General features: G+C 40.8%; 2 protein-coding genes across 2 annotated transcripts in view; both read left to right on the plus strand.

Moving 5' to 3' along the window:
* Window positions 1-1827: 1827 nt before the first annotated feature.
* Window positions 1828-7739, plus strand: rom1b (retinal outer segment membrane protein 1b). The gene is made up of 5 exons (XM_004545563.5): window positions 1828-2617; window positions 3840-4082; window positions 4325-4512; window positions 5008-5254; window positions 6501-7739. Exons 1-5 carry the CDS (start codon window positions 2471-2473, stop codon window positions 6771-6773), a joined length of 1098 nt encoding a protein of 365 aa, XP_004545620.1. The 5' UTR covers window positions 1828-2470; the 3' UTR covers window positions 6774-7739.
* Window positions 7740-9815: 2076 nt separating this feature from the next.
* Window positions 9816-15149, plus strand: part of ccdc88b (coiled-coil domain containing 88B) — a 57139-nt gene continuing 51805 nt past the window's right edge. Inside the window, exons 1-3 of the mRNA XM_004545564.5 lie at window positions 9816-10026; window positions 11122-11270; window positions 13003-13111. Coding sequence (XP_004545621.2) covers window positions 9967-10026; window positions 11122-11270; window positions 13003-13111 — 318 coding nt within the window. The 5' untranslated portion in view covers window positions 9816-9966. The remainder of the gene's footprint in view (window positions 10027-11121; window positions 11271-13002; window positions 13112-15149) is intronic.

Consider the following 15149-nt stretch of genomic DNA (forward strand, 5'->3'; position numbering starts at 1 on the left):
TATACTGGTTTCTCTTCATTGGCTCCCTGTTAAATCCAGAATTGAATTCAAAATCCTCACATACAAAGTCTTAAATAATCAGGCCCCATCATATTCTAATGACCTTATAGTACCATATCACCCCATTTGAGCACCTCGCTCTTGCACTGCAGGCTGGGAGGCAGAGCCTTCAGCTTTCAGGCTCCTCTTCTATGGAACCAGCTTCCTGTTTCGATTCAGGAGATGAACACCGTCTCTACTTTTAAGATTAAGCTTAAAACTTTCCTCTTTGCTAAAGCATATAGTTAGGACTGGATCAGGCGACCCTGAATCCTCCCTTAGTTATGCTGCAATAGGTGTAGGCTTCTGGTGGGTTCCCATGATATATTTAATATTTCTTCTTCATGTGTTAATAGACCTCTCTGCATTGAATCATACTTGCCTCTCTTCCACAACACGTCTTTATCCTGTTTTCCTTCTCTCACCCCAACCGGTCGCAGCAGATGGCCCCGCCCCTCCCTGAGCCTGGTTCTGCTGGAGCTTTCTTCCTGTTAAAAGGCAGTTTTTCCTTCCCACTGTCGCCAAAGTGCTTACTCATAGGGGGTGATATGATTTTGTTTTGTTTTTTCTGTATGTATTATTGTAGAGATACCTTACAATGTAAAGCACCTTGAGGCAACTGTTGTTGTGATTTGGTGCTGTATAAATAAAATTGAATTGAACTGAACTGAACTGAATTGAATTGAATTGAAGAAAAGTGCTACATGTATGCTGCTGACATATCTGAGCTACATTAAAATCTTTGTTGCTAGAAAGCTAAACAGGTTTGCTTGTAAGTTTTAAATGGCTTTCAATCTGTCTCACTATTCAGAAATATAGCTGCAAACGTTAATATTGATTGGGCTGTAGAAAATTATTAGTGCTTTAAGAGCTGATAATGTGACACCAGCCTCAGCCTAACTATAGCTCTGATTCAGGTTGTCATAAATACTTATAATAGCAGTTTAATCCTATTGATCCAGTCCCACCTCCCTCCCTATTGCACTATATTCATAATCCCCTGCAAACATAACTCTGGTCTTACTTTCACTGCACATGAAGCAGCTAACCTAACCTACCTCAAAAAAGAATAGAGGATCCTTTTGGGAACCCTATTCTCTTTATTTCAGTCAGTCCATTAATCAATAGATATCTAATCTGCCTTACGTCTGATCATTACATGCATTTTAGTGCAACCCACAGTATAGTGTTTTTTTTAAAATAACACTATACCGTGGGTTGCTTTGTCACTGTAATGTAAAATCATTAATGGCTGCAGGTTTCTTATATTTAACTTCACACAAACAGTTTAAATGGAAATGCAAAATTTAAGGTTACAATTAATTATGAGAATAATGGTTTTAGTGCATAAACTGAGAGCATTGTAAAAGATAAACTATACCATTTGTTCCAGTTGTATTTCAAGTATAGCCTCATATGTGTGGGCCTATTCCAAATGTCTTAGATTTTTTCTTCTCTAACTGCATAAAATATCTTGGCTCAGTAATAGAGTGAAAACTCTGAGTGATGCTGACAGTAAATTGGATTTTGTTCCATACTGCTGGACCCCACCGTATTCTTGCTCTTAGGTAAACAGTAATACATATTTCCTGTGTTTATTTCCTCAGACCTACAAGCCTGTGTTGATGGGCTTCAGGTAAATTCACCTGTCATAATAGTTCAATAGACCCTCCCATACTATGAGTCCATCAGATAAGTTTGCTGATCAGACACTGGCCTGCTTTCCCATTGGTTCCTGGGCTCTAATAGGATCCCAGGGACTCTACTGTGAGGATTACGGTTCCAAACTCTCGACTTTGGCCAGTTGTCTGTGTCCTCCAACCATGGGTACCGCGGTTTAGGGGGGCGCCGCATATGCACAGACCCGGAGGGGCGCCATCAAAAGACAACATCGCATCAAGGGGAAGAAATCACTGATTTCAGCTTGGAGGGGGGACTGCGGCGTTGTGACCACTTGCTTGAGGGAAACATCTGTAATATTTGTGAAAAGGATTATCATTTTTCCACCATACTTTAATAATAACCACTTTTCTCACATTTCTCATCCGCACGGATTTGGATTATTTAAGAAAAAACAACTTTTTGAGACATTTCGTCAACTCAGTGAAAGTTTTTGGATTATCTTCTAAGGTCGACTTTGTCCTCTACCATCTCAGGGATATACCTGCTTATCCCCTCCACCTGGAACAACTTAGATGAGCTCAACGCACTAATAACTAATCAAACGACCAGGCCTGGACTGACCACTGACCAATCCAACAACACTGAGTCCACCGTATTTTGAGCTCCATGGGTTTGTCTCCATAAATGCAGCTGGCCACCTCTGGATAGCATCAGTTTTGACCAGAATAGACTTGCTCTGCTCCATCCAGCTCCCCCTCTCTTTCTTTTTTCTCTTTTCTCTGTGGTGGCCTGTGCATAATAGTGAGCCATGCTGCTGAAAATTACGTTCACCCAGCAGAGGCGAGTTCGTCTGGCCCAGGGCCTGTGGCTGATGTCCTGGCTGGCAGTGATGAGTGGGGCCTTCATCTTTTGTCTTGGTGTTTACCTTAAGACAGAGCTGCTTCGTAGGGCAGAGGTACAGAAAGCGATGCTTGCATGAATGCAAACACACACATGAAGCAATGCAAGCTAGAAGGCCAGGTGGAGCTAACGTCTAGTGCATGAATGTATTAAAGGTTGAACAAATATAGGATTGTATGCTCAGGCATCTGCCTTTGCTAAGTGTTGTTTACTGAGCCTGCTGTGTCACTTTTTTTTAAACTTAGCTTCAGCGTTTAATTGACAAATACAAACACACCACACGCAAGTGTAAACATGCACATTCATGCATGTTAAGTCATGTAGGTGGAGTTGGCTGAAAAACGTCTTTGTAATGTCAGCACTTTTCCCATGAAAATCATGTGTGTGTGTGTGTGTGTGTGTGTGTGTGTGTGTGTGTGTGTGTGTGTGTGTGTGTGTGTGTGTGTGTGTGTGTGTGTGTGTGTGGATTGTGCATTTTGTTTAAGCACTGTAGCCATTTGTCTTAATGGATCAGTGATCAATTAGACAGACTTAGTGAACTGATATTCACAGGAAAGCTGCAATGAGAGGAGACCTTCACATATTTATTGATCTAAAGTGAGAAGTGCTCTTAGCTAATCTTAGGTAATCATTTTTCCCAAGGTGATGGTGAATGGCTGGGAAAAAACAGAAGACATATTTGCTCTCCAACCGATGAAATGGAATCAGGAAGCTAAGGCTCTAACAAATGATTCATTAGAGCATAATCCTCCTTTATCATCTGTAGACAAATACCTCATTTGTGTACTCTGTTTTGCCCTCTACTGCACTCAGTGGGAAAACTGAGTATTCTAGATGGAGCTTAAAATATTTCTTTGCAATTTCATTTAGAGAGATTATTTGTTCTAAAGCCAAGCTGGCTGGACAGATTTTACAGGATCACGTTAGCCACCAGACTGTAAATGTAAGGTATTTTTTAATGGTAATTTTAAAACAACAATTGGACAAAGGTGCTTTGTGGCTGGCAGGCTTTTGCAAACTCAGCCAATAATAAACTCAGTCCATAATTGACTTCTGCAGTAACACGAGCAATGGATTAAATTTATCATCATATTTCCATGTAGACTTTGCAGCTAATTGAATCTTTTGGCTGCCAAGGTCATTTTAGACTAGATAAGGATAATTGAACAGAGGATTATTGCCTTCTAAATTGAGAGGAGGAAATGACAAAGAGACCTGCAGCTGACTGCCAGTGTTGTGCCAACTTTTATCTTTGACTTTGCTCTTCTTCTCTTGAGGTGATGGACAACACAGAGATCCACATGGTACCCAACATCCTGATGATGGTGGGCCTGGTCTCCATTGGCACCAACTGGGTTGCCACTCGTGTGTGTCAGGACTCCCTGGATGCGAGCCGCTTCCCCCGTTGGAAGTTGCTCCTGATGGCCTGGTTTGCTGTAGCCATGTTACTCTGTTGTCTCCTTCTTGCTGTGGTGGTGCTCAGCTATGCCCTGCAGGGACGCCTGGAAGAGTCCCTGAAGGTGGGTTCACTGGGCTGGGTAAAGATTAAAAGGAGGGTATAAGTAGTTTACCTCCAGTGTCAAGCAAAACATTAGGAAACGCCTGCTTCCCTATAAGTTGCTGTAGACAAAGCCAAAATGGGAGAGCAATTTGACCAACAATCAAACATTATTTTTAAAACCAGCTCAAACTGCTCTGAAACGCCAACGACTTTTAAAGATAACACCTTCTCCTTCCTACACTTTTCTCTCTTCAATGTCAGGTGGGACTGAGGAATGGGATCCGCTTCTACAAGGACACAGACGTGCCCGGCCGCTGTTTTCAAAAGGAGACCATTGATCGTCTGCAGATGGAGTTCCGCTGCTGTGGAAACAACAACTTCAAGGACTGGTTTGAGGTTCAGTGGGTCAGCAATAGATATCTGGACTTCACCTCCAAGGACGTCAAGGAGTGAGTGAATGATGATCCACAGAAAGAAAGAGAAAAAATGATGAGGGGTATACAGCGAAGAGAAGCAAAGAAAATAGAGGTCTACATGAGTGAGAGATAAGCAGATTTCACATCCAGAAAGGTCAAACAATATGTCAGAGAGAGAAAGAGAGGGAGAGAAATGATATTAAGGGTAGAGGAAGACTATATTAAAAATAGATCTGGCCTTTACTTTTGAAGAGAATGATAGGCATCGATGAAAAGGTTGGTGGTACAGCAAGCAGAGAAAGGTTGGTCAAAGATAGGGAAGTGAAAAGGAATGAACAAACAGAGAGGTTGTGACATGATGACACTTGTATAGAGGGGCTGCTCTGAGCTAAAAGTCGGCCTTTAACTGGTTTTAAGATGACTTTATCTCCTCACTTCTCTTCCTCTTGCTCTTGTCTCACTAGACTCTGTTTTTTAATCTGTCACTCTTCGTGGTTTTCACGCTTTCTCTCCTTCATCTGTTTACAGTCGTATCAGGAGTAACGTGGATGGCCGTTACCTGCTGGATGGCGTTCCGTTCAGCTGCTGTAACCCGGCCTCCCCACGCCCCTGCCTGCAGTACCACCTGACAGATAACAGCGCTCACTACAGCTACGACTACCAAGCAGAAGAGCTCAACCTGTACAGCCGTGGCTGTAGGCAGGCTCTGACCGACTACTACATGGAGATGATGAATTCAACTGGCCCTGGTGTGCTGTCAGTCATCCTAATACAGGTGAATAATAAAAAGAAAACCCAAACAGCTGTTTTATGCTATTATTGTCATGCTATTCTATAATTCTTCTTTGAGTTCAGAAAGGAGCGCTGAAATTATTCTGTACACTCACACACACAGACACACAAAGAAAGAAGAAGCAAAAAACAGAATTTTAAATGATGACTGTCTAGTGACGCACACACTGCCATGACAACCGACAGAAGGGAAAAGCTCACTGGTTTACATTGATTTCCAACTTTTAATCAAACATGCACTTTCATTCCTTTGCAAAATGCCAGCATTGACAGCACATGTTTAAATAGCCAAACTAAGCCTGTAACAGGAAGCTTTTCTCATATGTTCAACACAGCACTGTTATACGCTCCAACCAGCCAATCACACAGTCTAAACCGCAACAGACCAGTGGCGTGGTTTTTCTAGTCCACTTTGGCATGTCAAGGTATTAAGATATTACTTTAACAAAACCTGTTCTGAATCTGAACAGCAGACAAAAAAAAAAATGATAGAGGGAGCATGAGATAATACTAAAAATATTTTGTACTCCTGCATCACCACTACATTGTTGTCCTGAAGTCTGCAGCAAATTTTCAGTCAAAACTGGATCTCACACTTTTGGGAAAAAAACTGGACAAAATTTGTCTAAGAGACTATATGAAAATGATCAGATAGATTTAATTGAACTTTTAACTTTTATAGTGATTTGATTTTGAATAAGCTTCAGATTGCAAAACCCAATATGAAGGTTGGAAGTAAAAAAAAAACCCTCATGATTTCTCCAGTTTTAAAAAAAGAAAATATAAACATAACACGCCTTCTGAGATAATAATTCCCTCCCAATATGGTTTATGAACATCATCGCTCCAAAATAAGTGTAAATATTTTGAGTGAAATCATGTTTATGGTTACAATCCTAAAGAAAAAAAAATTTATAATGCTGATAATACTTCCACAGTGAATTCAAAATCAGAAAAAATGTGTATAACTGTCTCTCACATATATAACACAGTACAAGCTGTCAGAATACATCCGCACAAGCTTTTCAGCTGTACAGAATAAAAGTCCTTCAGAGTGTGATCACCCAGCAGCTTTAAAATTACGTGATTTATTAAAGTTGATGCCTCTATTCGTTTTTTTTGTGAGCTTACGAAACCCTTTGACCATCTCGTTTTGTGATAAAAACTGTCTGCGAGCACAGATTTTACACCCTGATTTCACAGTATCTTTATTGCTTCTTTCTCTGCAGATGTCAGTGCTGGTGAGCCTGAGGTACTTGCAGACAGCTGTGGAGGGAGCCACAGCTCTAGAGGACCCCGAGGGTGAAAGTGTGGGTTATCTCCTGGAGAAGGGTGTGAAGGAGACCTTTGAGGATGTTAAAGCGAATGTCCTCGACATCTTGAAGTTTGCACAGGTTGACCCCTCGGCCGCCGAAGGATCCCCCGGGGCTGAAGACGCAGAGAAGCCAGCTGATAACACCACGGAGAAGGCAGCCTCCCCTACTCCCTCCCCTGCCAGCTAAAGGGAGAAATGTTTTTAAAAACACAAGCTCAGGGGGAAGAGATGGGAGGGGGGAGGATGTGTCAGTGCTTTTTTTTGTTTTGGTTGTGTGAGTTGGGTGGTGGCAAGTAGGGCACCATTTGGGTTTTGACACATTAGGCTTGATTTATGTACCACCAAAAGCAGCATCTGCAGCTCCCTCGCACATGGCCAAAACAGGGCAACACACAGGGAATCTCATCAAGCCCTGCACAGACACCAAACAAACATCTCCTCTGTGCAGGACATCATGTATGTGTCACCGTCTACGAATCTGTTCAGGAGATGTGTAGAACATCTTGTTGTGTCTAGAAAAGTCAGTTTAAACAGGTTTAGCTTAAACACGAAAACATATTTAACAATTTTTTGGCTCAGATTCACAAGTTCATCCCATGTGCACTGTAACATTACTCCCACGGCTGTAGTTTGTACTAATCTGCAATGAAATGCTTAGGAACCTGTTAAACTGGCAATGCACATGAATTATATATTAAAAGTAGAAGTTTTTAACTGCTTTGTAGTGTCGGCTTCCTTTTGTACATGTCCTAAAACAGAGGCACGTTTGAATATGACAATGGGTTATCTGAGTCCAGCAAGGAGAGTTGGATTAAGTGTGCGTGTTTGCGTGCATATGTGTGTGCGGTGCCCTATATGAAGCTGTCATCGTGTCTGTTCTGGCAGCTCTGAAACAATCTGATAATCCTGGCAGAGTTAATCCCAGAACTGCTGCACAAGCAGTGTCAGCACACCCTGACAGCACACAGGAACACACTCTGGCATAAACAGCACACTGATGCAACATGTTGGAAACTATTTTACAAAGACTAACAGTCTATAAATCCTTTTTGTGGCAAAACATATTTATATATACAAATATGGTGATCTGTCCAAGCTGCAGGTATATCCAATGTGTGCTCAATCTTCCTAAATAAAACTGTATCACAGACTATTTTCCATGAATGTCTTATTTGATTCCAAATATATAAGCATCCATTTAGTGGCTGCAGAAAAATAAATGTTTTCTTTTTCAAAAAAAAAAAAAAAAAAGTGTAGCAGAGATTAACAAAGGAAGCGTACAGTCCATTTCTCAGCTCTGACCTTCAAAGAAAGTGTATCATAAAACCTTAAATTGGATCATAAAATTAATACATTATTAAAATACATGGAAAGAAATTTCTAAAATTTGCCTTTTGCTCATCAGGCCTTATAAAATTTCCCTAATTACATAAAGAAGAAGCCTTGTGCAGACCATTAAGGGTGAGACTGTACAGAAACTATGATAATAATGATTTGCACATATCTTCAGATCACATACATCTTCTAACAGCTTCCTTTTGGCAGCTTTTCAATGATATCTTTCCCTTGGTATCTTTTTTTGAAGCCTGTGTGCAAAACCCACAAAGAATCCACTATTATGCACATCCACTCTCCATGTCACGCTTTGATAAAGCATTGCACAATAAGAACAACAAATCATCACTCTTCTTTATAGCAGGCTAAACCTTGCGCCGTTGACAAATACAGCTTGAGTTCGAAAATGTAACAGCCACTTCAGGAAATAATGATAAAACATAAAGAAACAAACAAAAAAAGTCAACCACCATCATTTTAACAGACACTTTATAAATAAAGAACTGAAAAAGCACTAGAGTATTATAAGTCCTACAATGCCCACCACCATCAGATGAGATGCATAGATAGGATCAATGGGAATGTAACTTAGTACATTTACTCAAGTACTTTACAGAAGTAGTATTTCTATGTATTTTCTATGTTGTGCTACTTTCTGCTTCTGCTCTATTTAAGTCTCAGCTGCCTGCCTTCGCCAGCCTTATAAGGAAAGATCAGAACTCACTAGAATGACTGACGAAATGTTTCTCCTCCTGAAAAGGCAACGTCCAGATGAACAGAATGAGCTTTCTGCGATTTTCTTACCTGGATTATTGAGCATGCTACTGTTATTGATCAGCAATACACAAGTAATTAAAATCACATCGAGCTGCAGCATTTAAGAAACAAACATTTATAACTAGTATTTACATGAATCTGAAGAGCAGACATAATGAGAACATTTTACAGTATACAGTATATAATTTCTAATAGGGACGTTTTTACTTAACTTTTAGTTTAGTTACTGTTTTTCCACTTTGCAAAACAAATATCCAGTAAAAAGAAAGAAAGAAAGAAAAAAGCTATGTAAATTCTTGTGCAGCACTTTTCACGTAATAAATCACATAATAAGTAGAACACAGGGCTGGACATGGACCTGAAAGTTGTGCCACGTGTTTTCTGCACTAATGGTTTCATTTTCTGCTTAAAAATACTGATTTCCTGTGGTCCCACCCTGCTCTGCGTTCGATCAACCCACCTAAAGAAATCCTAGGAACGCCCCTGCCCATTTACTTGCATCAAAGCCTTGACAGATGAAGCCTTATACCGCAGGTTTAGACAGCTATAGAACGGAAAATACTGCAATGCATTATACACAGCAGCTAGCTCAAAGTAAGGAAGCCCACTTCCCCTTTGATGATGTAATTAATAATATGTGAAAGCATGAACTTTCCTTTTGAAGCACCAGAGGTCACTATTGCACAGTGCTTGGAGCGCAGCTGAACGCACGGTGAACGTTAGAGACACTAAACCTCTGACAACTTCAAATGGAAGCCTTCTCATTTTTAACACACATTAGATCAACATGTCATGTCTAAGGTCAAAACAAGGCGATACTGAGGCAAATAATGGCGTAAAAACACACATTTAAGGTAAATGTGCACATAAATACGCAGAGGAGGAAATAGGCCTAATATTTCACCTCTGCGAAGTTAATGTCCCTTTTTTGCACTCTAGTGTTTTGCGGTACTCAAGAAAAATATTTCCGTGTTTGTGTGTGTTGTGTGAAGTTTTGAGGGTGTGTTTTTTTTAAAAAAAAAACCCTCAACATGTGCGTTTTGAAAAATTCCGGTGTGGTTTTGCAATGAAACTGACTGACACACGCAGTCAGAGAGGAAGAGACAGCAAACGAGGTAGAGGGAGGGGAGGAAGGGCCGCACAAATGTCAAACTACTTCACTTGACGCAAGATGGATTCTCTGTCTCTGATTCATTACATACACCGCGTTGGTGATATTCTTTAATTAGCTGTCTTCTGTAGTGTTTCACAGCCCTCGTGCCACAACAATGGAGTCCAACATTAAGGAGATAATAGAGGAATTCATGGAAAGTGCGTTGGCGCAATGGGTACGTCATTTATCATTTATCACTTTGAGTTAGAGAAAAGGTCATCATTTATAGAGGCGCAGAGGTGAGAATAAAACAGGAGGGTGTAAAACGTTGTGAAAAAAATTACAAAATCCGACTTAGCCGGTGACCAACTCTGTAGTAAAGTCTGTATAATTTCAAGTCAGAAAGCTTGTGAAATTTTTTAGACCAGTCTGTTTTCCAGTTCCGTTCGTCAGAATACATATAAAACTTGAATAAATAACAAAAACAGCCTCGGCCCTGCCTTTTTTCTGTTGTGTACAGAAAAGCAAACACTTCTCCTTTTGGCAGCTTCCCTCGCCTCTTAACCAACTTTTTCTCTCCCAGCTTCGACACTTCCGTGTCCTTGGGCTGCTTCTGATTTCAAAATAGTCATAGAGTATGCTCTCTCTTAAACCAACTACAGCTGTAACACACTGAATTCCCAGCTGGGGTTTCAACATGGCAAGTCACCAAGTCTCCCCCTTCTGGTTAATGATCTCTGCTTGGATAATGTGATCACTAAGTCTTATAGGGATGTTCTCATTGGCTGTTGTTTCCCCTTTCCAAAGAGGGGGCTGGTCAGATGTCAGGTTCAACAGGTCTTGGAAGAGGTTTGTTTTTTTTCTTTGGACCACTTCAGCAGGTCATTTTTTCACTGACATGAGATTTTTCACCCTGAAGGGATCCCCTGCCACCCAACCCAGTTGTTATCCTCCGCATCTCAGTCTCCTCTGTATCACCTCATCAGCTGAGACCAACTGTGGCTTGTTACTTTGTTTACCTACTGTGCAGTTTTTAGAAGGTGCAGGTGGGAATAAAACTCATTATATTGCAGTTTGCATTGGCACAAGTCGTCTTAGAAGCGCGCGAGAGAGAAACCTTGGCTGCAGTCCTGCTTGGCTGGCTGTCGCTGTGAAGTGCTTCCCAGTGTGAGCGCACAGATCCCACCTGTTCGGACAGGTGCACAGACTCAAGTGACTTCCTGTGTGAAAATTTTCCCTTAGCCCATCTCTGTGCCTATTTTCTGCTCCTGTGCCGGTTCTTCCTTGTCTTTGGTCACCACACAAGATCATCTCTATCTGTCTCTCATAGGTGCTGCTGTTTGAGAATATGGTAGAGAGTGAGGACGGTGCACCTCACTACAGCCAGTACATGGAAGTGAACTCTGTTTCGCAGAGCGCCCGAGACCGCTACCTGAGGCTGACCAATGGGATTTTCCTCAATGAGGTCATGAGGGTCATGTAAGATTCATCAACATTTTCTCACTTTCACTGCTTCCTAGCCGTGGACACTGCAATAAACGTCACTATTAGAGAGGGGGGAAAGATAACTTGATAAACTTTTGCAAACTTTACCCAGTCAGTCTGCTTTTAAATGTAATAATATAAATGTAAAATAATAAAAGCACAAGTTCTCATTTGTAAATGGAAAATATAAACCGTTCAACCTTGCAATTAGTTGCAAAAAAAGTGCCTGTGGCTTTTATTGGCAATCTGAAACGCTGAAATGTACACACAACCCATTCTTTGCTTAAACTCCATGGCAGCTTTTTTTTTTTTTTTGCTTTTTGAGTGAAAGCCATTAAAAAGCACTGAAATTGGGCACCCTGGTGGCCTGGTGATTGAGATGCTTATGTAACTTAAGTGAAGTGAGTTAAGGTGATGGACAGTGTGTGGGATAATAGAAAGAGTGCAAAGTGACCTTGTGAGCAGCTGTGTCCTGCCAATAATTTTACACCTCTCTTTTTATAATATGGAGAAAATGCCTGTTTGGATGGATGGGATTTTTTTTTTGTTGCAGTAACATTACTGACAACTGGAAAAAAAAATCAACAACACCTTTATCTGTATGCCTGGAAGTCTTGCCTGCTTCTATAATGGTTCTTGCACTTTGCATGAACCACAGAAGCTTTTTTAATGTCCTGGTTTCCTTCTGGGTCGTGGCCGCACAGTTCGTACGTTGTAATGATGTCACTTAAACAAATAAACAGTCACATTAATAATAGAAAGAGTAATAGGAGGACACTATATTAATATATAATAGGGCAACAGGAGAATAATTTAAGGGCTGTAGATTTTTTTTTTTTGTTGCAGTGTTTTGAGTGACCACTGGGACGTATTGGCAGTGTGGTATTTGCATCCAGCCCTTTTACATCCATACAGCTATTAAATAAAGGCAGATAATTTCCTCAGTTTAATGTTGTGCACTAAAATACTTCAGCTTAGTTTAACTGACAGCATGACTCAAGGGACAGAAACTCGAGTGAGTCTTAATTTTTGTGATATTTAATGCGGCACCATCACTTTTCGCATCCACTTTGTAGTTTTTCTTTGATTTATGCGCAGATATCTCCCAAAATACCAACCCTCACTTTGTGTTTGATGGTAATTTAAGAACCCTATCATGCTAACTGGTAAACATTTTCCCTTATGCTTTATGGTGTGCCACAGCACAGCATCAGAGAGGTGCTAACATGGTTGCAAACACTTGGTATTGTTCTTTTTCTTTTGCATGAAAAGTGATGTAACATTTATCGCACTCGGTTTCATAACCTCATGTTGTTTTGCAGTGCGTGTGTGTTAAAGCACAATGTTCTGAAATTTCTAGCAAATTACAATCATGCCATCCTATAAGCCATCTCCACTGATTCCCTTATCTTCGTGTTCAAGTTTCAGCAGGAGAAAACCTTTTGTCTATTAACTGGCAAGACAAGATCTTAGGCAGGATTTGCTCAATGGCTGATTAATTTGGCCCGACCTAAGCCACATTATTTCAACAAATAATTGCATGTGGATTCTCACTGCCTGCTTCTCAGACCTCATTAAAATTTTATTCACACTGCTTAAATGCACTGTTGCATAAGAATTTCTCATCTGGAGAGAAATGTTGCTGGGCTGTTTGATCAAGCTGCAGTGTGTAAACCACTGTGTGTAATTGTGTGCGTGTGTGGTTTTTTTGTGTGTGTCCACCCAGAGATCCAAACCCCAAGGTGGAGCGGCTGTACAACAGCGAGAGAGATGACCACATGCTGAGAGTCCAGAATTTTTCTATTTTAAATCGACACCTGCGAGCCTTCTACCAGGTAGGGAAGGGTGATGGTGGTGAGAGAGGGGGGTGGGGATGAGGGGAGGTTGGTGAGATTCTGTTAGATCAAATCATCAAGACGGAAATCAGGGCAATGTACTGAAAGGCAACAGAGCCTGCACAGGACTTCTCCTGAGCTTCACATTCCCACTATAACAAGAAGAAACCCATTAACGGTATAGTCCATTCAGGCATGGCTGTGATAAAGAAAGACATTTTTGAAAGCTATGAGGGCAACCACAGTTTTGTTTTTAGCTCATATTTTTATGTAACTGCATTTTGTGCACTTTTTAATTTTAGAACTTGGACAGATGAATACTTTTTGCACAGTATTCAGAAAACAAAAGCAAACCCCACACCTGCATCGCGTAGTCTTCTCAGTGAAGCTCTGGACATAATTATCTGGACAAAACTGTTCAAATATTGGCTCATTAGTTGCTGCTGGGTTGCCACAAAGCAAACAGCTCCTTGCAGTGTAAAAATGAGCACTTGCAATGCTGAACCCCCGTGAGGTTTGTCGTCTGCCGCTCGAGCTACAGTGTCTCTTCGCCCGTTGTTACTACAGCTTTACCGTTCTGCTTCACTGTGCTTTTTATTAGCCTGTTTTCAGAGGCAACAGGAACCTGATTTCAGCCAGAAAGCTTTAATAAACTGGCTTTATACGCTACCTGCTCAACTTCAAACAGCAGGCACAGTTAGAGACTCGGCAGTGAACATAGCTGAGCATTTAACATCTAGAGCACCAGGTATTTCCCTCAGGTGTTAGCGGAAGCCTCGGGTCAGCAGAAGCATGACTGCAAAATGCTGATGATGCAGCTGGATGGTATAGCCTCCTAATGTTGCATAAAAGTTCATCTAAACTGGTAAAATGTTAGAAGATTTGCAACTGTAAATGCCTAAAAAAGACATTTGGTATGAATTTATTTTTATTTTGCAATCTTAGGTTCTTTATGAATAAGCACCAAAACAGTGCTATCACTTGTGCTATAAAATCAGGAATCTTAACTCTAAACGTGTTTGTGTTTGAATAGATAGTTGTTGCATGTATGATTGCAACAACTTTGATTGCAAGATAGTTTGATGCAATAAAGCAGCTGTTGGTTAGCTGAGCTCATCACAGTGGCTGGAAACCTGTCTTTGCTGCAATTTAAGTTTACTAACACATAATTATTTTTGCTGTATAAAGCTTTCAAAGTCCAGCATCCAGCTAAGCAACAGTCTTCATATAGGGATTAAGAAAATCGAATATGTCAGTTAATGAGCTGGTACTTTCTTTTTTCCCCTTTACCTTGTTTTCTTTCCTGCTATGCTACTCTGGTGCTAACTTTACCCCGGCAGGTTTTAGCAAGCAGACATGAAAGCAGTATCGATCGCCTCATCTGACTCTCAGCAAGAAAATAAATACATGTTTTTCCCAAAATGTCAAACTAATTCTTTGAGTTGTTTTTCTGGAAGTTTCATCTCTGTAGCTACATGCTTCAACAAAGCTTAATTGGGTGGTTTGATACCTTGTGAAACTGTGGCATTAATATCTCAGCAGCAGGACAAGTCATTACACCGAGATAGCGAGGCAAACGTGTGACACAGTGATACAGGCTGCACGGTCATTTGTAAATGGTCCAGCTCCTATCTTGAATGGCCCCAATCATTTCTCTAGAATTTCAAGAACAAAAAAAGTTTTCATAAACACTAGTGTGATGGCTTCTTTTGTGGATGGACTAAAATGACTCCCAGCTTCTCATTACGAGAAAAAAAGTCTTGTGAAAGCGCTAGAATATCTTTCTAAAACATGACTCACAGCCACACAAATGGCGAGGGAGACGAGTTGATGGCAGAGGGCCGGAGAAGCAGTTTTCTAGCTGCAAGGTAGTAAAAACAGAGGACAAGATGAGGCTCAACTATCACTCTTAACACTAGCAATATATTGCTTGGGGGTATTGTGGAAAATTTGAAGTGTATGCACAGGGAGGCAGCATATTAGCACAAGAGAAAAGATGAAACAGAGAATATTCCATCCGCAGTCGACGTGTCCTTGC

The sequence above is a fragment of the Maylandia zebra genome, linkage group LG2 (genome assembly GCF_041146795.1).
Source record: "Maylandia zebra isolate NMK-2024a linkage group LG2, Mzebra_GT3a, whole genome shotgun sequence".
NCBI lineage: Eukaryota > Metazoa > Chordata > Actinopteri > Cichliformes > Cichlidae > Maylandia > Maylandia zebra.

Coding starts and splice junctions, on each gene's coding strand:
- rom1b (XM_004545563.5), top strand. CDS start 2,471: ATGCTGCTGAAAATTACGTTCACCCAGCAGAGGCGAGTTCGTCTGGCC. Junction 4,513..5,007: donor ACCTCCAAGGACGTCAAGGA/GTGAGTGAATGA, acceptor ATCTGTTTACAG/TCGTATCAGGAGTAACGTGG. Junction 5,255..6,500: donor TGTCAGTCATCCTAATACAG/GTGAATAATAAA, acceptor CTTTCTCTGCAG/ATGTCAGTGCTGGTGAGCCT.